The sequence below is a fragment of the Antedon mediterranea genome, chromosome 11 (genome assembly GCF_964355755.1).
Source record: "Antedon mediterranea chromosome 11, ecAntMedi1.1, whole genome shotgun sequence".
Taxonomy (NCBI): Eukaryota; Metazoa; Echinodermata; class Crinoidea; order Comatulida; family Antedonidae; genus Antedon; species Antedon mediterranea.
The window spans coordinates 1,841,779-1,866,160 of NC_092680.1; the positions used below are offsets into that span (position 1 = coordinate 1,841,779).

The following is a 24,382-nucleotide window of genomic DNA, read 5'->3' on the forward strand; positions in this document are numbered from 1 at the left end:
CAAGTAAAGTAAACTGTTTATTTTTTTTTATTTTAGTGAAATCCTTATTTTGGTTTATTTTTTTCTACAAAAATGAATAACTTTATTAAAACCACAGAATTGACTATTCAAAGTTTGCTTTTATGTAATCTTCATTTTTTATGTTTTTGGAGGAAAATACATCTTAAAAGTGGAGATTGAAGTATTATGTGTACCTGTACATATACAGTTGTCTGGACATTCAAATGAATCTTCAGTACATCTATTTGAATTTGAATCATACTTTAAACCATCCATACATTTGGTACAGTCCGTAACGCTAGGCCCATCGCAACTGCTACATGTCTCATCACACTTAGAACACTGGGGATAAAGTGGATATTGTGTGTCCTCGAAATATCCAGATGGGCAGGATAATATACATTTGTGCTTGTAAAGAAAACGCTTTGCAACTAGAAAAAAATTGTATTTCTTTTTAAGATAAGAAGGAATGAAACAAAAAAGATGAAAATAATAAAAGTGACGAGTAGTGATTGACCAAGCGGTCAAGACAGTGGAACCGTAATTACGTAGTCCATAACATCGGCAAGGGTTCGAGGCTCACTCACTCCATGATTCTGGTGTTAGAACGAGTCTCCTCGGATGTAAACAGTAGGTCCAGTGTACACATCTAGTACATCTTTCGAGACAAGTAAGGGTTACCCTGGTGTACTAGTACACACACAGCCACTGTCACTCAAAGCCACTATGATCATAACTGTTTTTGACCAGTCTTTGACTGAAGAGATCACACAGTATATTTATATAAAACAATCACAATAGCTTGTTTCAAACCACTCCATATAATTTTCAAGCAAGCAGGTGCGAATATTTCTCTCTTTGTTTTTTTAACTCTCACATATTTTCAACTTATACTGTTTGATTGCATATCAATTTCAGCATTATCGGTTACCTTGGTTGCATTGGATGCAATCGTGTGGATCCCCTCCAGTACATTCCTTACATGTTGAATGGCAACTGTAGCATGCACGGTCCATCTCATACATTCCATGTGGGCACCCTTCTTGACAACCGTTTTCAGTCAAAACCCTGCCATAATTATAACAATGGATATCGTAACAATACAGTCGCCTCAATCAAGATGACCTATATTGGGCCGATTTATTCTCAATGTAGCGTGATTGAAAATTACTATTTCTCAACTTTATGTACTTAAAACAAAGATCAAATTGGAAGCCTACTGTCACTTGTGTTTTTGTCAAAATCTAACTTTACTTTTGGAAAAGAAAACCAGTTTTCTTACCAGCCATCAACACACTCCATGCAGGCCGTACTATTAACACAAGTTTTGCATTTATAAGCACAATTTGCACAGTTACCTTCCTCATTTACATATTGCCCTAGGAAGAAAAAAACATGTTATTAAAATAAATATACAAGGGTTGGTGTATAGTACCATGTATTCTGGTTGCTTACTTTATTATTGATGTCATTCAGATATTTAAAAAAAATATATTTTCAGCATAGAATAAAGATTATAAATGTCAGCAAGACAAAATCGCATGGTTCATCAAATAGGCATAAAAACATTTCACATAAATTAGTGTTTTACAATTCTTGGAAACTGTTGAATCGTTTATCACTTTAATATTAATAAAACTGTACACTGGTAAATGCTAAATTACTAGTTACAATAACATGACGGTACATAAAGAAAATTCTATTCATGCAAACGGATATCTAAAAATTGTGGATGGTGGTTCAAATATAAAATATGATCATGTGATCAGATATCGTCCAATCAAATTAACTGTACAAGAATTTACTAACTTAGGTACACTTACTATCGCCGCATGAAGCTAGGCAATGTTTATCAACCAAGATGTACGGCTCTGAACACATGGTACAGTCATGGTCCTCTGGTCCATCACATTCAGAGCATGTTGGGTGACAACTGAGATTATAACAAACGTTTAATTAGATGAATGATTGGTCAGACACTTTGCCCTACTCTGACATTAATTGTTACTTTATATATGGTACATTTGAGAACACGGAAAAGAGTCTCTTGTGTGACTATCAAACTCGTAACCATCAGATCAATAGGGCGTTCATAAATAAACTATAAAATGGTTAATTAAATAGGAATGTTTATTCTTATAAATCGCAAAAATGGTACTTTTTAAACATTTTATACAAACCTTATACACTCATCATTGTCATTGATAAAAAGCTTATTTGAGCATTTAGTGCGTTGAACACAAGTTCCATTCTTAATTGTAAAGCCAGCGTTGCACGTGGTACAATGTTTGTTGTGGGGCCCATTGCACGTAGCGCATGGATCTTCACAAACACGGCACATTCCATCATCCGAGATGTACTCATTATTGTCGCACTCCTCAACACATCTACTTTGCGAGTTTAGATATCTTCCAAGAGGGCATGCAGTGCAGAAGTCTTTGTAGTTGGAACAAGTATAGCAAGATGCTTCACAGAACCTGCATATCCCTTTATCATCTATATAATAATAGAAAAATTTATTATATATTGGATCCCTGAAAAGATCAAGACTTAACTGGTGCTAACTTACACACTGATCCCCAGTTAGCGGAATATGAATATGGTGTACTCCGGTTTGGATGCTAGCTTGGTGTTTTTGTCTTTTTGTTCTCTTCCTTTTGTTTTCCACTCTTTCTCTTTATTGTCAGCGCATAGAGACATTGTTTATTTGCACTATATAAATCTATCTATTATCATTATATACAAAACAGTGCTGCTATATAACTAGATTTAATGTTTTACTGTCCTAGCCCTAACATTTAATCTAGCACATTATTCAAAATTTAAAAGACATTTAATACCTGTTTACTAAGCAAATTTATTCGTACAAAATGTCTCCTTGAAATTTTAAGAAGCAGCTGTGCATGCTTGAGTAAGCTCTGTCTAAACTATCAAACTTTATGTGACAATAAAAATGTGATGTGCCCATATATGGACATGATGATGTCATATTACTACCACTTTTGGGCACATCACTACCACATTTGGGCACATCACTACAATGTTTGGGCACATCACTACAATATTTGGGCACATCACTACAATATTTGGGCACATCACTACAATATTTGGGCACATCACTACAATATTTGGGCACATCACTACAATATTTGGGCACATCACTACAATATTTGGGCACATCACTACAATATTTGGGCACATCACTACCACATTTGGGCACATCACTACCACATTTGGGCACATCACTACAATATTTGGGCACATCACTACCACATTTGGGCACATCACTACAATATTTGGGCACATCACTACAATATTTGGGCACATCACTACCACATTTGGGCACATCACTACAATATTTGGGCACATCACTACCACATTTGGGCACATCACTACAATATTTGGGCACATCACTACAATATTTGGGCACATCACTACAATATTTGGGCACATCACTACCACATTTGGGCACATCACTACCATATTTGGGCACATCACTACAATATTTGGGCACATCACTACAATATTTGGGCACATCACTACAATATTTGGGCACATCACTACCACATTTGGGCACATCACTACAACATTTGGGCACATCACTACAACATTTGGGCACATCACTACAATATTTGGGCACATCACTACAATATTTGGGCACATCACTACAATATTTGGGCACATCACTACAATATTTGGGCACATCACTACAATATTTGGGCACATCACTACAATATTTGGGCACATCACTACAATATTTGGGCACATCACTACCACATTTGGGCATATCACTACAATATTTGGGCACATCACTACAATATTTGGGCACATCACTACAACATTTGGGCACATCACTACCATATTTGGGCACATCACTACAATATTTGGGCACATCACTACCATATTTGGGCACATCACTACAATATTTGGGCACATCACTACCACATTTGGGCATATCACTGCCATATTTGGGCACATCACTACAATATTTGGGCACATCACTACCACATTTGGGCACATCACTACAATATTTGGGCACATCACTACCACATTTGGGCACATCACTACAACATTTGGGCACATCACTACAATATTTGGGCACATCACTACAATATTTGGGCACATCACTACAATATTTGGGCACATCACTACAATATTTGGGCACATCACTACAATATTTGGGCACATCACTGCCATATTTGGGCACATCACTACCACATTTGGGCACATCACTACAATGTTTGGGCACATCACTACCACATTTGGGCACATCACTACAATATTTGGGCACATCACTACCACATTTGGGCACATCACTACCATATTTGGGCACATCACTACAATATTTGGGCACATCACTACAATATTTGGGCACATCACTACCACATTTGGGCACATCACTACAACATTTGGGCACATCACTACAATATTTGGGCACATCACTACAATATTTGGGCACATCACTACAATATTTGGGCACATCACTACAATATTTGGGCACATCACTACAATATTTGGGCACATCACTACAATATTTGGGCACATCACTACCACATTTGGGCACATCACTACCATATTTGGGCACATCACTACAATATTTGGGCATATCCCTACCATATTTGGGCACATCACTACCATATTTGGGCACATCACTACAATATTTGGGCACATCACTACCATATTTGGGCACATCACTACAATATTTGGGCATATCCCTACCATATTTGGGCACATCACTACCATATTTGGGCACATCACTACAATATTTGGGCACATCACTACCACATTTGGGCACATCACTACCATATTTGGGCACATCACTACAATATTTGGGCACATCACTACCATATTTGGGCACATCACTACAATATTTGGGCATATCCCTACCATATTTGGGCACATCACTACCATATTTGGGCACATCACTACAATATTTGGGCACATCACTACCACATTTGGGCACATCACTACCATATTTGGGCACATCACTACAATATTTGGGCACATCACTACCATATTTGGGCACATCACTACAATATTTGGGCACATCACTACAATATTTGGGCATATCACTACAATATTTGGGCACATCACTACCACATTTGGGCACATCACTACCACATTTGGGCACATCACTACAATATTTGGGCACATCACTACAATATTTGGGCACATCACTACAATATTTGGGCACATCACTACAATATTTGGGCACATCACTACCACATTTGGGCACATCACTACAATATTTGGGCACATCACTACAATATTTGGGCACATCACTACAACATTTGGGCACATCACTACAATATTTGGGCACATCACTACAATATTTGGGCACATCACTACAATATTTGGGCACATCACTACAATATTTGGGCACATCACTACCACATTTGGGCACATCACTACAATATTTGGGCACATCACTACAATATTTGGGCACATCACTACAATATTTGGGCATATCACTACAATATTTGGGCACATCACTACAATATTTGGGCACATCACTACCACATTTGGGCACATCACTACCATATTTGGGCACATCACTACAATGTTTGGGCACATCACTACAACATTTGGGCACATCACTACAATATTTGGGCACATCACTACAATATTTGGGCATATCACTACAATATTTGGGCACATCACTACAATATTTGGGCACATCACTACCACATTTGGGCACATCACTACAATATTTGGGCACATCACTACCACATTTGGGCACATCACTACAATATTTGGGCACATCACTACAATATTTGGGCACATCACTACAATATTTGGGCACATCACTACAATATTTGGGCATATCCCTACCATATTTGGGCACATCACTACAATATTTGGCGAACTAGTTTGATAGTGTAGACAGAGCTTAACGTTTGAGACCCAATACATACGATGCCTAACATAATATAATATTTAAATTAAAGAATATATGAAATGCTAACTAACCTGCAAAAAAGCCATTACCACAACTTTCTACACATGTGGCAGAGTCTTCTCGTAAGAAGTAATCTTTATAGCATGTCAGACAATTCTCGTTAGAATGACCAAAGCATGTCTTACATTGAGGATTACATAATCGACATCGTTTGTGACCTTCTGGCGGTGTAAACTGACCCTCTGGACACGTTGAAACACATGCACTGCAAAAGAATCATTACTTATTTTAATCTTTTTTGTACTGGCCATTTACAGTGATATAACTGCATATAAATATGAGGAACAACTTTAATTTTTAAATGTTTATAAAGGATTCTATACGATAAGCTAATTCTTTAATATAGGATAGGATTAGCATAACAATAATAATAATGTACTAATGTAATAGTAATAATAGAACAGTGCATACTTGAAAGCAAGCGGGGTGAACAAGGTCAAAGTCTACGGCAACTAATGTTGATGCACAACAAGCAAGTTTGATTTCAGACAGGCGCGGGCAAACAAAATTATTGGAAGGGCATTTTGTTGTGTTGCGTAGGTTGCATTAGGATGCGTTGCTAGTGGGAACCACACTTTATTGTTGTTGTTTGTGGAGATACAGCACTCAGAATCGGTTAAATAAACACAAGCAAAGAATAAAGCTTACTCGGTTTGTTTATCACGGTACATCTTGCACTTGTAACATTCCTGAGGCAGTGGCCCGGAACATCCTGCCGCGTCTGAACATTGTTCGTGACAATCAAAGTCATACGAATAAGTATAAGAATAGTCTTCCGATGATGGTTCACCATCAATTGAACGCGACTTTCTTCTGTGTGTCGTGTCAACTTTATTTGTTCTTTTTGTAACACGATGTGACGTTTCAGTTCCATGCAACACAAGAAACACACTGTGAAGCTCACCTGTTAAAAAAAATATTGATAATATGATACAGAAACCTATCCTATTTAAATTATTTACTGGAACACATATTTGTATATAAAACAGCTATTACAGAATAACAAAAATGCACACTTTTAATTAAATTCAAATTTATGCTTTCTTTTGGCCATTAAAAAAACTCTTGTGGCCGTTATGTTCACCATTCACACATTTAGGTTTAAAGGGAAATGCTTACCCTTAAAACTTAAAAAATCTAAATGAATACAATTTAAGGAAAATACTTAAGTTAAAGTTAAATGAAATACTTAATATTTAAGGGAAATATCTCACTTAAGTATGATTGGTGAATACAGCCACTGGCAATTTGAAGAGATTTGAACCCCACCTTCTGTGTTGTCGTAAGAAAACATACCAAGCACCACATTTCCTTACCTGAATGCTGAGATCCTTCTACGGAATCTTCTATCTCTAAAATCCAAGTACCATTAGCCTCTTCTCCCCAGTTGTGAGTTGTCATAAACGGCCAATCTCGGAACTCTCCGGCGTTATCATCATTTGACCGCGTACCAAGCAAACGAGAACGTGTACCCATCGGAGAGGTCAGCCAGATGTTGAGGTTGCCGCGTGAACTATACGATAAGCTTATTCGTACTTGGACGTGTTCCAGATATTTTACCTGGTTTCCACAATGCCATTCGGTATTAATAAGAACTTTAAATTTACTCCCTCCTGATAATTTACTGAAAAAAAATCATGAATTTTGTTTTAATCTCAAAGTCCTATGTTTAAATTCTACATAAATGTACAAAAGATAAAATTAAAATAAAAGTGTATAGGGTTGTAATTGTTGTTAACTACTACTAGTGTATAGCATGGTATAAATGTAGATCACCAGCAGTGAAGTGAACTGATACTAGGTATCCGTCAATGACAGCCATGTGTCTTTAATAGAAGAGGGCTACCAGAACCGTACCAATAACACTTGATCCAGTGGCGGAGATAGCTCCAGGCTTGGTTCTACCACGATTTTTTTATGTAAACAATCTTGTTTATGTTTGTCTTATGAAAGGATTGTCTTGTCATTAGTAAGGCTCCACTAACTTTTAACTTTCTTAGATTTATGTAAATAATAAAGTGAGTTTACCCGTTTGGATATAAGCCTTTCATTTCACATTTATTTTGAGTTGGTAATGGTTTCCAAGTTTTTGCTAGCTGTGTCATTTTGAAAGAATCCATCAATCCAAACCCATAGCGATTGCTTACTGAAGAAAATAAACATATATCATATTAATAACATAATATGATGATCAAATTTTTAATATGCTTTACGTATATCTCAACTCATTTCAAAGTAAGCAAACAAAAGCACCCGATAACAACTTGTAAGAAACTGATTCGTGGTCTGTGAATAAAGGTTGCATTCAGTTTCTCGGAGCACTCACATAATTTGGGTTAAAATGCATTGCTATCAATTTTTGAATTGGAAGTAGACATTTCTCAATAGTCATTAAGCCTTACCATAAAAGCCTGCACCATTTTTCTTCCAGTTGCCATCTATTAGTGGTTCATGGTTAGATGTTTCAACCACTATATATTGCATATCACGCCAACTTAGATTTGGGCTGAAAATTACAAAATGTAGATTATATCACCATGGACCTCCATGATATCACTGTATATAAAACTAGTAATATAATAGTACAATTAAATGAATACAAACTATTTACTATTATAGAAATTAAATGAAATAGCAAATTCACACTTGATGATGAAGATAATGATGATGATAATGATGATGACGATGATGATGACAATGACGGTGATGATGATGATGATCATCATCATCATCATCATGATCATGAAAATAATGATGATGATAAATACATTTACTGTCATTTAAAAACCGGATATACAGTATTAATCTTACTTGGCTTGGAAAGCTAGTGCACACATTGCAGCAGCCATTGGCGCCGAGGCTGAGGTACCAGTATGGTGCTCTGTACATTTTCCTCTTAAATCAGTTTTAACCTATTAAAAATAATTATACAATTATTTGTTTTAAAGCCACTAATGTACACACTTTTTTTGTCAAATTAGTTTGATAGTGTAGACAACTCACCACTTGTTTTTGAGTTGCATTACCACTACTAAAGGTCGTGGCTAATATAGACGAACACTCTTCAGCGTACCACGGTTCTTGTCCACTCTCTGTTACCCCACTAACTGTCAATGTATAGATGCTATTGGCATAGCCATCACAGTTACAATCATCGTGATACCTGCCTCCATTACCTGAGGCCCAGATCTGAATTGAACCTTGACCTTTCCGACCCTGTATAAATAAAAAGAAACTTGTTTAATTAAAATTATGGTTATATTTATTTAATTGTTGAAGCTCTAAATAATATGCTGTAATATAAATAATTTGTTATGATAAATAAAAAAATATAAGTAATCAATTGATTTGAACCCAGACATTCTGCTTGATATGTAGGCAACCTACAATTAAACCAGTTAGTGTGTATGGTATTTCCAATTTTTTGTCAATTTATACACACAGCAACTGGGAGTATAAGCAGCATATGAAAATGTAATAATGTTAGTACAGCACAAAAAACAATTGAATTGGAAAATGGAAAGAGAGAGTTGTACTCTTTACCTTAGTTACTGATGCCTCCAAGGCAAGTGTTGCTAAATAGCCAGGACCGTCGACTGTTTTCCCATCATCATCAGGCCCCCAACTTGAACTGTAAATATCAATAACATCTGGATTGTAGCTTAGGGCTGCTGCCTCGACGGCGTCAGTGACGTCGCCGTCAAGCATTCGTATACCTGTAAATAAAGGTGCCAGTCATTCAAACATAAAGCATACTAAATCTCTGTCTAAACTATCAAACCAGTTTGACAAAAAAAAGTGCTCAAATATAGTAGTGATATGCCCAAATATAGTAGTGATATGACACATCACATTTTTTTGTTTGATAGTGTAGACAAGGCTTAAGTAACCGTAACATATTTAAAGTACATTACTAAAATCTTGATTGCTGTTACTTGAGGAAAACTTTTTCAATTAAACATTTAATAATTCATTTTCGTCTGTGGTTTGGCAGGTCCACATGAGAAACCTGGACAAATGTGTCAATATACAGAGCAGCCACTAACAACTCAGTCTACATGTTTGAGTTATTTGTTGTGTTCTGAATTGTTTTTAGATGCCAACTCTGTTATGTACCTCCAATTTTGGCATCATACGCAATTCCAACGCCACATATCGTATTATTAGCATACATTGCTACAACCCCTGCACATCTGGTACCATGTCTAAAAAGAAAGAAAGACAGTGTGTTCTACATAAGTGCGTATAGCTCCAAGTGTACAATGTTTTAAAACATTTTTTGAAAGTTTTCTTTTCCCTAAGGAATAATTTATATGTTCTATTTGTCCTTGTATACTGCTTGGATTATTGTACAGCGCTTTGGTCCTTTTTTTGGGAAAAGCGCTTTATAAATCTATATAGTATAGTACAAGTGTATGTATATTTGCAAAATGGTGATAATGGTGGCTTGCCACATATAATAACAAATCTTGATAATCATTTTCCAATCCTGGTTTCACAATCAATGTTACTGACTTTAATAAAGACCACTTTTTCTTGATTACTTTCCCTGTAAATTTTATCAATTCATTTCTGAAACTTATATATAAATGATTAACTTTAATAATAAACTATTAAGTTGTGTACCAATTATATTGAATCAAGACCTTAAATTTCTATAATTTACATAAGAATGAGGCTATCTGCAAGGTTGGCCATAGTCTATTGTTAGTGTGGTGGCTGTTGGTGTTGTCATCTAAGCGTGAAATTTATTGTTTTCTATCTAAATAAGCCAACCATGCGTCTATTGCTAGACCAAGTGCAAGGTTCAGATTAACTGAAAATTTTAATCAATGGATTTTTGCTTTTATTAGTAATTATTTAGTTTTTAGTATTATAAAAGAAAATTATGTTTTGTTTAACAAATACAACATGCGGGTAAAACTGAAGCTGGACACAAAAATTTGATCTTACTTATTCTCATTGAAAAAATCATATCTAGGCATTGGATCATGATCATGGTCATTGACATCATAACTAGCTTTTGGCTCCTGCAAAAAAAACCATTTATTTTAAAACTATTCAATAGTATCAGAAACAATTATTTCAATTGTAATTCTACTTTTTACAAATTATTACATTCCTACAACTGCTAAATTATATTCTAGCCTGGTTTCTCCCTCCTCTGTTGATATTTCAAAGCACAATTTTCAACTGATATAATTGTTTAATATCTACATATATCTATTGTTTAATATCTACATATATCTATTGTTTAATATCTACATATATCTATTGTTTAATATCTACATACTGTATATCTATTGTTTAATATCTACATATATCTATATACTGAAAATTAATCAATTTAGAAACTATAAAGATGAGGAAATCTGTGAGAATAAGAAAAAGTTGCCAAAACTTCAGATGTCCTAAACATTACATGACTGATGTTTAACTTCAGATGTCCTAACCATTACATGACTGATGTTTAACTTCAGATGTCCTAACCATTACACGACTGATGTTTTCATGTATGGTTCAAATTCGATTGAATATCAACTATATAAAAACCCACAGCGTGGCACAACACTAGTCCCTCAATTGTATGCACGCGCACCAGAGATCATATTGATACGCCCTTATCTTAAATTCACAAAGCGGGATGTCAATACACATTCTTACATAGTTATCCTTTAAGTCAGGGTGAGTCCATTCAAGACCATCATCCAGGATTGACACAACTACACCCTTGCCAGTAAAACCATTGCTCCAGGTTTTGTACACATTGTGGCTCATTGGCTTTCCACCCTGGCAAAAAAAGAAAAAATAAAGGTTTAAAATAGTGAATACAAAATGTTGTGGATAGCCAGGTCTCTACTTTTGTACTAAATAAACATTTTTCAGAGGCAGTGGATCCATGATTTTCAGGGGAGCTAACATAACCTGTCAAAAATATTTATAAAAAATTAGTGACATTTTAACTGTCACAAAGAGGGAGCCTGCAACCCAAGTGCTACAGTACTCTATTTTTTTAAAACAAACTTTTAATAGTGAACAAAATATAATCTACAGTAGTAATATAATTTGAGATTTTACGGTTATTTTTCTATTTTTAAATTGTATAGGTCATTATAAACAATAATATGTGGTTAGATTAAGTCTAAACTTAATAGCCAGTTTGTCTATGAAATCGCCATGCCAACTAGCAAAAAACTCTACCTTTATATGACCGTGTACAGTGCCAATTTTTCATTAAGTAAATAGGCATTAAATAAATAGTGTTTATCTCATAGAATGCCTATTGATACAAAGTAATGGATGTGTATTTTGTCAATGAGTACCATGACCCAGTATACACACACAAGCAATGCCTATAGCTGAACAGGCAATCTATACACAGTCAGTCATGACCCAGTATACACACACAAGCAATGCCTATAGCTGAACAGGCAATCTATACACAGTCAGTCATGACCCAGTATACACACACAAGCAATGCCTATAGCTGAACAGGCAATCTATACACAGTCAGTCATGACCCAGTATACACACACAAGCAATGCCTATAGCTGAACAGGCAATCTATACACAGTCAGTCATGACCCAGTATACACACACAAGCAATGCCTATAGCTGAACAGGCAATCTATACAGAGTCAGTCATGACCCAGTATACACACACAAGCAATGCCTATAGCTGAACAGGCAATCCATACACAGTCAGTCATGACCCAGTATACACACAAAAGCAATGCCTATAGCTGAACAGGCGATCTATACACAGTCAGTCATGACCCAGTATACACACACAAGCAATGCCTATAGCTGAACAGGCAATCTATACACAGTCAGTCATGACCCAGTATACACACACAAGCTTTATAGCTGAACAGGCAATCTATACACAGTCAGTCATGACCCAGTATACACGGTTTCGATCCAAGTCGGCCCTAAACCGTCTCGGCCAAAGTCAAGTCGGCCCCAAGTCAAGTCGGCCTCAAGTCAACTCGGCCGCAAGTCAACTCGGCCTCAAGTCAACTCGGCCTCACGTCAACTCGGCCAAAAAATAATCGGTCAACTCGGCCCATTAAAGTATGGAACGCAAAAAGTGCAAATAAAGGGGATTGATAAAATAATATTTCTTCACAATTTTTTAACTATGAATAATTCTGACTTTTAATAAATATTATTATTTAGACAATAATATATTTAGCAAAAAAAATAGGAATGATTTCACCAACTTTCCTTTATTTACGTTTAATAAAATTTCGTAGCTGTGCGTTTGCCAGCTTTTTCGATATCTACAACTGCTACGTGTTTTCGCTGACCGGGGGATTCCCCTTTTTTTAAAACGCAAATCATGCACAAAAACGATGTACGATCATTTTTTCTATGGCCAAATGGTGGAACGTAGGCCTCCGTCTTCGATTTCCTAAAATACGGTACCTGCACGTGTTTTTTGTAACACACGGGTACTTCTAATCTATTCATATCGGCAATGAGTTCATTTTTTTATATGATATTATATTTTTTATTTCTTCATTTTTTTTAAAACGTGGATAGTAAGAATCGTAATAATATTAAGCACTTTTTGCGTTCCATACTTTATTGTGGCCGAGTTGACCGATTAGTTTTTGGCCGAGTTGACGTGAGGCCGAGTTGACTTGAGGCCGAGTTGACTTGAGGCCGAGTTGACTTGGGGCCGACTTGACGTGGGGCCGACTTGACTTTGGCCGAGACGGTTTGGGGCCGACTTGACCTGCAACCGTATACACACACAAGCAATGCCTATAGCTGAACAGGCGATCTATACACAGTCAGTCATTCTTCATATTAATCTTTCATCTTAAGCTCTGTCTACACTATCAAACATTATGTTTCAAGAAAAATCATCACATTTCTCTCACATAAAGACAGAGCCGCCTAATTTGTTCTTGAGCTATGGAGAATTACTTTTTTTTTCGAAATAAAAGGTGAATGAATGATTATCTTTAAAAAATATTTGAACACTTACCACATACCACTCATCAGACAAATCTTGATCATTAAATATCATATTACGCTTTGAACGATGAAGCAAAGTTTGCTGTTCAACAAAATGTACCTAAAACAACATCAAATACGAATAAGAACTTGACTATTGTATAATATGAACAATTAAATGTATAACATTGCGTTTCTTATTTAATACTACATTTAACTACATGTTTTCGACTATTTTATTGTTTATCATTACATTATTTTTTGTTTTAAATTTTTCATAAAACATTCCCGTCTCTACATTCTTTTATTTTAGATATACAATTATGCAATATGTACATTTTTTTTACAATTTTAAATGTTTTTTCTGTCTTTTTTTACAAGATTTATTTATTTATAACGTTCTACTAATTTAATATGTAATTTTACTATTTTATATAAATTTCTCTATTTTAACATTGTACTGGACTTAATACTTACAACCTACTTTTACGTTTTTCTTTTGAGTTCCATTTTCGTCCGTCATGTTATTTTAAATGTATTAATGTGTTTTTTTAACAAAATAAATAGATATTGAATTGAATTGATTGATATATCTTGCTTACTTGAGATTCTTGAGCCAATTGCATGTGATATCCATTGCTAATCTCTGCTGATCTTTTACTCAACTTATCATGTGTGAAGAGATAGCGATCTTCAAGTTCGCCAATCTTTACAAAGGAAGAAAAATTGATTATTGTAATTTATACCAGAGCCGATAATGAATGAATTCTTGTGTAGCGCTATTTTAATAGATTATTGCTTCTTGAGCTGTGGCACTTTTCATGCTTTTCCTATCACATCATGCTAAATCAGCCAAATACAGTACTGTACTATCCATGTCCAGTGGCTGTGTGTGTACAGCACGGGATAACCCTTGTAATTCATCTTGAAAGATGTACAGGTTCTTTTAAATTGTGTAATTTAAAGGAAATACATTTGAATTCAACATTTTAGGTGGGGTTTTCTACTTTAAAAACCCTTATATTATTGAGTTAAGTAAAATACTTAATATTTAAGGGAAATATCTCACTTAAGTTTGAATAGTGAATACGCCTACAGGTTCTTTTAAAGTGTACACAAAGATTGTGTACACTCATAGACATATCTATGGTACACTGGACATACAATTTACAGTCCTTAAAATCCAGGAAGACTTGTTCTACTGTACCACCATGGAGCTGTATCAGCCACAAACACTTTCTGATATTATAGCTATGGATTAATATGGTTTAATTAACAGTCACTTTTTACTCCTTAATACTAATATTTAGTAGGAGTTATAATCAGATACTAAGAATCAATAAAGCATATTTTTATTTAAATTTACTTAACACAACTACTAGTTTACACAACTACACTGTAGTATAAGATTATCATTGTCATCTAGCAATGCAATGACACCAGAAGTCATGACACCTAATTTTAATAACAATACAGTAAGTTTAAAATACCTATAAATCACAATATTGTTATTCTTAAATCTGTCTGATTTTGTCTGATGTTTGAATAAAGTGTAACATTTTATGTATTACAGTATATAGGCGGTTTGAATAGAGGGGGCGCAGAGGGAATAAAAGTGACACAATAAGTATTTGAGTCACATGTGTGGCTAGGCATTTAGCGTGGGCCTTAATTTATATATATTTATTAAGGAAAAAATTGAATTTATTTATTTACAAAATTTAGGGGAGGGGGGGGGGGCTGGTTAAACACTGGCTATTTAGTATTTTGAACACAATACATTGGTTACAGATTTTTTTTTTAGAACACCACAAGTTCTTTAGTTCATAAAAAACTTATATTGAACAATAAAGACCAACTTTACTTTATTGTTAGTTTGAACAATAAACTGGGAAGTGTATTATGACTAACACCCCAATGTCATTATCTAATTCGACATTTTCCCAAAATTAAAGAAAGCCCTGAGCCTCGACATATTCTGATACAAATAACAAAGTAGGGCACTCACTACTAAACGTACTTCAATTATGATCAAACTTGAAGATTAAAATTCAATTTTAAAAGTTTTTAGATTTAAATTGATAAGATATTATTACCACTGGCATTGTATTTGAAAAAGTTTTGTGCTAAAAAGGTTTATGGTTAAGGGTGGCAAAATCAGTCTTTTTTGGGGGAAACTCAGATCTGGAAATTGTGAAGATATTTTAGATAGTTTTTGGTTACTTAAAGTGAGAATTAACAATGTATTCATCAATGTCATATCTTGAATTTATAATTTTACTATTTTTATAACTTATAAATTTAGTGTAAATATTACATTACTGTATATCTACATTGTCATTACTGTATTTTGGGAGGTAGGAAGGTGATGAATACTATGTAAGTAAGTAAAGGTTTTAGAACTTAACAGTTTGATTATATTTACTGTTTTTTTTATTGATTTATTTTCAATTACCACTTTTAATATTTTGTCTATAATGGATTTGTTACTTTTTCAAGAATTGTGCCACTGCACTGAAGTATAAATAATACTATACTTTTTATTTAAACATTAGTACAATTGGCAACTCAGAAACAGGTCGTTCTAGTAGTGTAATCATATACTACCTAATAATAAACATGATTACCAAGTAATTTCCATATATTACAGAATGCTATATGAGTATTATGCTAATGTATAAAGTTCACCAGATAACGCACCTGATAGGAGGAAGTCGTCCAGTTGAATTGACACAAGGATAAGTTCCTATTACCATACAATTATCAATTAATTCTAGCATTTAAATTACACCATAGAACTGAAAACTGGTTAAACAGAATGATTATTGATTAATGGAAAACATTGTTTGGCTTTTTTCTAGGTGATTAACCTATTGCATTAGCTGGCAATTGAATTAGAACAGTTTCACTTTGTTGAGTCTTAAAGTTATTCCAGAAATAATAGTTGATAGACTAGGATCTAAGACATAGTACATTCTAGAGTTTGGTGCCAATATTTATCAAACCCATTTTTAGGTCCATGTGTCTTGGATTCGTTATTCATTTTCACTTTGTTCAATATGTAACAGTGATCGGAAAAATTAATTTCAGGTCCAGGTCTTGGATTCTCTTTTCATTTAAACTTTTCTTCAATACATGTCTTAACAGTGATCGGAAAAATCAATTTAAGTGGACGACGATTTACGACAAATGATGTAATGCTTAGAGGTCCTCGGTCATAGAAAAGAGAAAGCTCCCTAATATTGTAAGGACCACAAGTTAAAAATCATTTTTAGTGGCAGTTTATGACAATAATATCTACTAGATTTTAATGTCTCCTTATTTTATACAAAAGCAACTAAAGGCTAATGCCCTTTATACAACTTGAGACAACAGTGAAACCACAATACAAATAAATGTCTATAATACAGTCTAAAAGGTTCCTTAACAAAAGCATAGCAGGTAAAAACAACCTCATTTGACTACAATCAATCCAAAATTCAAGGACAATTGTACCATATTAAACGTTTTTTATGAAAAAATAATATTTAAAGTTTATTGAATACCTACAGTACCTACTATACTTATAGTTTGTAATAAAAAATTAGGCCAAATAAAAATAATAAAAGTCTCTATCATAATTATGATATACTATTAATTAAAGCGTTTTTATGTATTTTTTCGCCAAAATTGCATGATCATGGTCATCAATCATTCTGATGTGGGACCTGGACCAATCAAACTATTCTCATGTTGGCCAATATAGAAGCCTTCATAAAAAAACTGCATAACTATAAAAATTTATGTTAAATGTTAAACCAAAACTGTTGCCACCCCTCTCCACTTAACACATTCTTGACTGAATACAGCTAGTAATAAGTCACAAAGAAATCAATCAAATTCATTTACAACATAGTTGATACAGTATGTACACGTAATTTGAAATCTCAACATTGCACAATTTATTTACAGATTTGTAATTTATAACTTAATACGTACGTAGAGTACACTGGTGGGTATTACTTAAAAACAATTTCATTTGTAATATTCAATAATCATATAAAAATATAAATATTGTTAGTTGGTAAACACAAAATTTCAACACGGTTAATTAAAAAAGCTTATTTACACCTATAATGATGAACCTACCTGACCATGGTAACGGAAACCATATTTTAGGGCTAAACTACTAGCCACTTTCTCCCCACCTGAAACGTGCACCGCAAATTGATTGGAATACAGTTCTCCAACAACAACACTTAGGAATGGTAAAAACAACGTTAAGCATCCAATTATTGACGGAATCAGTGATGTCAAATTCATTGTGTAAACCTCAACAATGACACAAATAAATTAGGTTATAAAACAGTAATATCACAGGTTTGGTCACAAGCCAATCGTCGTCACACTGACACCAAAAGATGGGTTCTCCTCGGCACCTGTACAATAACCTAGGCGCCTAGTGACTGAGTTTACACTGTGCTTAAATTACGGAAACAATATCACGTCTTTTTCATCACAGCCACACTTAATGCTGTCAAATACACCAAAATGTCCCCATGTATAACTAAGCTGTTTCGGCTGATTGACAGAATAACTTTCTAAGCTTCTTCAAATAATTGAATAAAAGAAGATTAATTTCGAAATTTTGCGACCTTCTTTTTCGTATTATCACTGGTGACGAAGTTGAGAAAGAATGTTCACAAAGAACACTGTGTTGAGTTGACTCGCTCAGTTTGCTTGTGCTCTAGCTTGTTGCGTGACATCTATTAAATGGTGGTATAGTGTGGCGGTTTCAGAGAGCCGCAACATGATGACATCTCTGCGAAATGCAGCATACTATTCCTGTACATGCGCACCGTACCTCCTCATAAGTAAATAAAAAATAAATAGGTAAAGATATTAAAGATGTATTGTCCCTTGAAACACAAAAAATAAAAAAAATATTCTAAATATAAATTGACCATATCAAAGTAATATTAAAGTTATTCACTTTAAGTCGAAAATTCGAGGCAAAAACAACAAGTTTACGTAATTAACAGGTAAATTAATTTGATTACATTTCGTCTGGAAAATCGTCACAAGCGAAAGTAAACAAAGATTTCAAACCATTAGTATGCATTATGCATGATGCTAATTAGGATTGTTTGCAACTCGTCGCGGTTGGGAAGGTGTTTTCACACAGATCGCGAAGAAGTTTTATGATTATCCATACAGAGTAGCCAAACAAGCACGTTGCATTATGAGATATGTTTTGATCGAAAACTTTGACTGGAAGTCAAAGTTATTTTTTGAACAAAAAAACGTCTGTATTTCGGTTAAATTATTTTTTTTTCGACTAATTTTTGGTGAAAGTTAATTAACTATTATGATACTTCAAAATGACGCACTTTTTTCGAAATATTAAAAAATGTTTTTTTGTTGAATTAGTCAAAGGGACAATACATCTTTAAAAGATCCAAATTAATTATTTAATACAGTGGTGGCGCCAGCGGGGGGCCGGGGGGGCCAGGCCCCCCCCCCGTCGGGGAAAGCTGCCCCCCCCCCCCCCCCCCCCCCCCCCCCCCCCCCCCGTCGGGGAGTATTGGCCATATTTGTCGGGGAGAAAAATATGATCATTTCTTTTCTGGTAAAAAATAAAACAATATTAAGTGTACTACTATATATTTTAAGTAACTGCGGCATTCCATTTTTGACGTACGTACGATATACTGACAGCGAAGTAAACAGTATGTGGTACGCATTTGTCTGGCGGTGTCTGTTTGTACGAATCTTTCACTCACTGCGGTATACGCGTCGACATATCTGGGCTGTATCATATTACATCCAGGGACCAAAATATGTATTTTTCAGATTCCAGGCGAAAATCGAAAATTCATTTGCAACTACGCATCGACGTACGTTCATACAGGGATAAAGGTACGAGTTATGTTCTCACGGTTGAGTTTACGAATTGTTTCAATTTACCAATAACCCTTGCGTATATGTTCGCTGTCGATTAAAGGGGTTTGGGTGGGGGTTCGATTGGGAAAAGGAAGCGGTTGGCCCGAACCATAAAACAGGGTCTGGTCACGTTTCTTTTCGCGCATAAATCTCGATCTAGGGTAGGTGGGTGAATAGGGTGGCTTACTTCTAAAGGGAAAAAAAAGATGCAACAAACCCGTGACCGTCGCTAGACGCGGATTCGGCGCACTTGACTCTTTTAATTAAGAAGAGTAGGCTAGAGCTATAGTTGTGTAAATAGGCCTACATAGTGAAAGAACTATTTATGAATTCAAGAGTTTAAAAAGAAAACGCAATTTAAAATCTTCGGAAAATACCCACAACTGAGTTATTTTCAAAACACATGCACTCCCACTACCAGCATCACGTTGTCTTAGCTCGCTCCTCCTGTGAATGCTGACGTCATCACTCTCCAAAAATACACCATTTTCCGCCCTGGTCTGTGTGCAAGCGTTAGCGTGGACCTGTATATTTACACCCCTGTACAGAGTAGAGTGTAATATCGTGAACTTTTTTCTCGCGTATGAAGGTTTTTTATATAATGGTATGCAGTATAAACGATAAAAAAAAACGATAAACATGATGTTCTTTTATTATTATTTCATAGGCATAACATAAACATGAAATGTCTTGTTCTATGTACACGGCCGAAAAAACGGCATTTTATTGATTTGTGTTATAGACACGGCGATTACGGCAATCATCATTGTATACGGTACTAAATTACATTGAGTTATTCACCCGGCTATAGGGTATATATCTGAGGTTAACAGACCACCAAAGCACAGTCGTACACTAAACACATGCACTATCGAGGCATTTTTGGATCAAAGTTTATTATTATTTGGAGTGGAGCTGTGGCTTGGTGGTTATGATGCTTGGCTACCAATCTAAGGGTCCTGGGTTCAAGTCCTGTCATATGTCAGGGTTTTTTTCTCATGACAATTTACAACTCCACTCCCAAAGACTTAATAATAAGTCTTTGTCTATGTAGAGCATCTTGTGTATATGTTTGTCTTATATGTTCTAGTGCAGTATATGGAGAGCCATCTCGATAGTGCTTTGCACTCATGGCAATCCTCAGGGTGCTGCACCGCTGTGTTGTCATGTATGTTTGCCTGAAAATTAAATAAAATAAAAAATAAAAATAAAAATTAGTTCGTCGAAAAAGATCCGTATTAATTAGAGTATTTAGGAAAGATTTATTTAAATTTACATTATTATGTGACATTGTTATTAAATGTAAATGGAAACAGTTGCTCTAGCCCATTAAACAGTGTGTAAGCATCTATTTACCCCCTCCAAAACCCACCCCCGCTTTCGCGCGTACGGCCCCCCGTGGGGGAATTCGGCCCCCTGTCGGGGAATTCGGCCCCCCCCCCCCCGTCGGGGAAATCCTGGCGCCACCACTGATTTAATAACGAGCTTACGTAAAAAGTGCCAGTTACTCGTTTTATTTAGTTGTGTTGCATTTAGACCTACAACAATAAGTGAAGAAGAAGAACAGTACTCAACTTATCCTTAAACCGTAAGAAAACGATCAAGAAAACTGCCCGATAGGCCTACTTTCCCTCAGCAATAATACTAATTAATGTATGGAAACAATGAAATTATTAAAACTGTAGGCCTCCTACAGCTCGCAGATTCCTGATAAAAAGTGACGAGTTCAAATCTAGTTATTATTAAATTATTTTTATAATATTAATATTACTATTTTTAATGTTTGAGTCCTATCAGTTGCGGTCCGGCGGCGAATTAGTCTAACTTTGAAGTTGTATAACGCCCGGTTTTCTTAAAATTGAGGGCGCTAAACATAACATTTACGAGATCGAAAAACAGGTGGTAAGCAAACAAAAATGTGCTCTTATACATTTTAAGAAAACCTATCCTCTTTAGAGATTTAAATGCACGATTTATCATTCCTAATTTCCGATTTGCCCTTTTACAAACGTCAGCAACTGTAAACTAAAATTCAAACTAGGGTAAAAAATAACTCCCATGTCCTTTTCACATTTTTCATCTGATAATAAATAACCCGACATTTCATAAAGAAATCGTTAAACATTATTTCCGTAATGAATAACTTTACATTTTTGTAAAATGGTAATTGCCACATTTCTAGAAAATGTAACTGTATTTTGTTTTTTATTTGAGAAATAAATGTATTTGATTGATTGATTGATTGATTGATCGATTGAACCATTTAGAAGCATTGTCTAGATCTGTTCCGAGTCCGCAATATCATTAACAATCCTGAAAATCTTCGTATCGTCAGCAAACAAACGAATAGACGAATTTATCAAATCAAGCAAGTCGTTTATAAAAATAGAAAAAAAAAACTTGGACCGATCACACTTCCCTGAGGAATTCCGCTTTAAACCAAAATATTTCGGGAAAGATCACTATTTACTCGGACACACTGAATACGACCTAACAAAAAGCTTGAAAAGCCTGCTATAAATGAGATCGCAGAAATTATCGAAGGTATTGAGTGTAGTCACCCTGAGGCGCTTGTAATTATCAATGGCGATTTCAACAGATGCAAGCTCAAGAAAACAACGGCCACTTATTATCAGCATGTTACATGTAAAACGAGGGACAACGCGATTCTTGATTTATGCTACTCTAGTGTGAAGGATGCCTATATTTCGACCCCACTACCGAACTTGGGCAAATCTGATCATAATTTGATTTTACTCAGTCCTAAATATCGCCCGTTAAATAAGACATGCCAACCAAAAATTATTAATGTACGTAAATGGTCTCCTGAAGCCGAGGAAGCCCTGATAGCGGAATTTGAATCTACCGATTGGGATATTTTTACGGAGGATGAAGATTTGAATAGTATTACTTATGCAGTGAGCTCGTACATAAACTTTTGTATTGATAAATGCGTTCCAGTTAAAAAAGTGAAAATCTACCCTAACAACAAGCCATGGATCACGAAAGGCGTTAACTGTTGTGTGAGAAACGTAAAGCCTTTAAGATGGGCGACTCTAATCGTATGAAAATATTGACTAGAGAGATTAAATCTGAAATAATGAAACAGAAGAACATTTATAGGAAAAAAGTTAAACATAACTTCAGGTCTAATAATATGAAACAAGTTTGGCAGGGTATGAAACTTATGAGTGGTTACACAAACGGTGGTAATACACCCACCTCGATTCCGAATGTTACTGTGCAATATGTTAATGAGTTAAATGAATTTTATAACCGTTTTAATGTTCATGATTTTAAAAAAGAAAGAGAGGCTCTATTTAGCTTGTGTCGGGTGACTGAAGATGATCCCAAATTTAGTATAAGCATTTCTGATGTACATAACGAATTCATGAAACTCAATTCATCGAAGGCTGCTGGGCCGGATAGAATCCCACCACGAGTACTTAAGGTCTGCTCTCCTCACCTTGATGGTATATTTACATTTATTTTCAATATGTGTCTTTCTTATCATGCGTTCCCGGATATTTGGAAACTTTCATGCATAATACCGGTACCTAAGAAACCTAAGATTAACAGCATGAATGATTTGAGACCCGTTGCACTCACGTCTGTCGCGATGAAAATATTGGAACGTATTATTTTAAAAATTATGCAACCTTATGCTGAAAAAGTGTTAGACCCGTTGCAATTTGCTTACCGATCACTCCGTAGTACCAGTGATGCGATTTATTTTAAATTACATAAATTGTATTCACATCTAGATAATGTAAAGAAAGGCCACTCGGCACGTATTATGTATTTTGATTTTCAATCTGCGTTTAATACCATACAACCCCATATCTTAGCAGACAAAATGTTGAATATGGAGTTTCCCCGTCCGATTGTTCGTTTAGTTTTAAATTTCATTTGTGATAGAAAACAATTTGTTAATATTAATGGTGTTAAGTCAGAAATCGTAACCTCTGACACCGGTGTTCCTCAGGGTACTGTCAACGCACCTAAATTATATTCCTTGTATACGGCGGGTTACAGATCTTTAAATGATGAGCTTTGCCCCGTTGTTAAACTCGCTGATGACACTAGTACTATTGGTCTCATAGTTTCAAACAATGATGAAAATTATCGTAGCGAAATACAAAGATTTGTTAAATTTTGTGACGATAATTATCTCCAAATAAATGCATCAAAAACAAAGGAGATGATCATTGATTTTAGGACTAAACATAAATTTAATTTTCAACCAATCACTATCAAAGGTAAAGAAATTGAAATTGTTGACCAGTACAAGTATCTAGGAATTGTTTTCAATGATAAACTGAGTTGGGGAGACCATATAGACTTCATCAGCAAAAAATTAAGTCCCAGAATGTATTGTTTGAGAACTTTATATAAATTTAACTCCTGTGATTTGATGTTACTTTCGTTCTATAGATCCGTTATATGTAGTGTTTGGACGTATTGCCTCTCCTGTTGGGCTGGTAATGTTACCGGAGGGAATAAAGGACGCCTTGAAACTTTCATCCGTCGGGCTGG

At 35.1% G+C, this 24,382-nt stretch overlaps 1 protein-coding gene across 1 annotated transcript in view; it reads right to left on the minus strand.

Moving 5' to 3' along the window:
- LOC140063018 (proprotein convertase subtilisin/kexin type 5-like) overlaps nt 1–18,577 on the minus strand; it is a 30,168-nt gene extending 11,591 nt beyond the window's left edge. Inside the window, exons 1-19 of the mRNA XM_072109445.1 lie at nt 18,053–18,577; nt 14,527–14,631; nt 13,956–14,045; nt 11,624–11,749; nt 10,913–10,989; nt 10,076–10,164; nt 9,503–9,675; nt 8,963–9,175; nt 8,771–8,871; nt 8,362–8,465; nt 7,988–8,105; nt 7,149–7,583; nt 6,608–6,904; nt 5,971–6,164; nt 2,181–2,496; nt 1,824–1,933; nt 1,283–1,379; nt 932–1,068; nt 195–431 (exon numbers count right to left, since the gene is read on the minus strand). Coding sequence (XP_071965546.1) covers nt 195–431; nt 932–1,068; nt 1,283–1,379; nt 1,824–1,933; nt 2,181–2,496; nt 5,971–6,164; nt 6,608–6,904; nt 7,149–7,583; nt 7,988–8,105; nt 8,362–8,465; nt 8,771–8,871; nt 8,963–9,175; nt 9,503–9,675; nt 10,076–10,164; nt 10,913–10,989; nt 11,624–11,749; nt 13,956–14,045; nt 14,527–14,631; nt 18,053–18,226 — 3,193 coding nt within the window. The 5' untranslated portion in view covers nt 18,227–18,577. The remainder of the gene's footprint in view (nt 1–194; nt 432–931; nt 1,069–1,282; nt 1,380–1,823; nt 1,934–2,180; nt 2,497–5,970; nt 6,165–6,607; nt 6,905–7,148; nt 7,584–7,987; nt 8,106–8,361; nt 8,466–8,770; nt 8,872–8,962; nt 9,176–9,502; nt 9,676–10,075; nt 10,165–10,912; nt 10,990–11,623; nt 11,750–13,955; nt 14,046–14,526; nt 14,632–18,052) is intronic.
- Nucleotides 18,578–24,382: the final 5,805 nt, after the last annotated feature.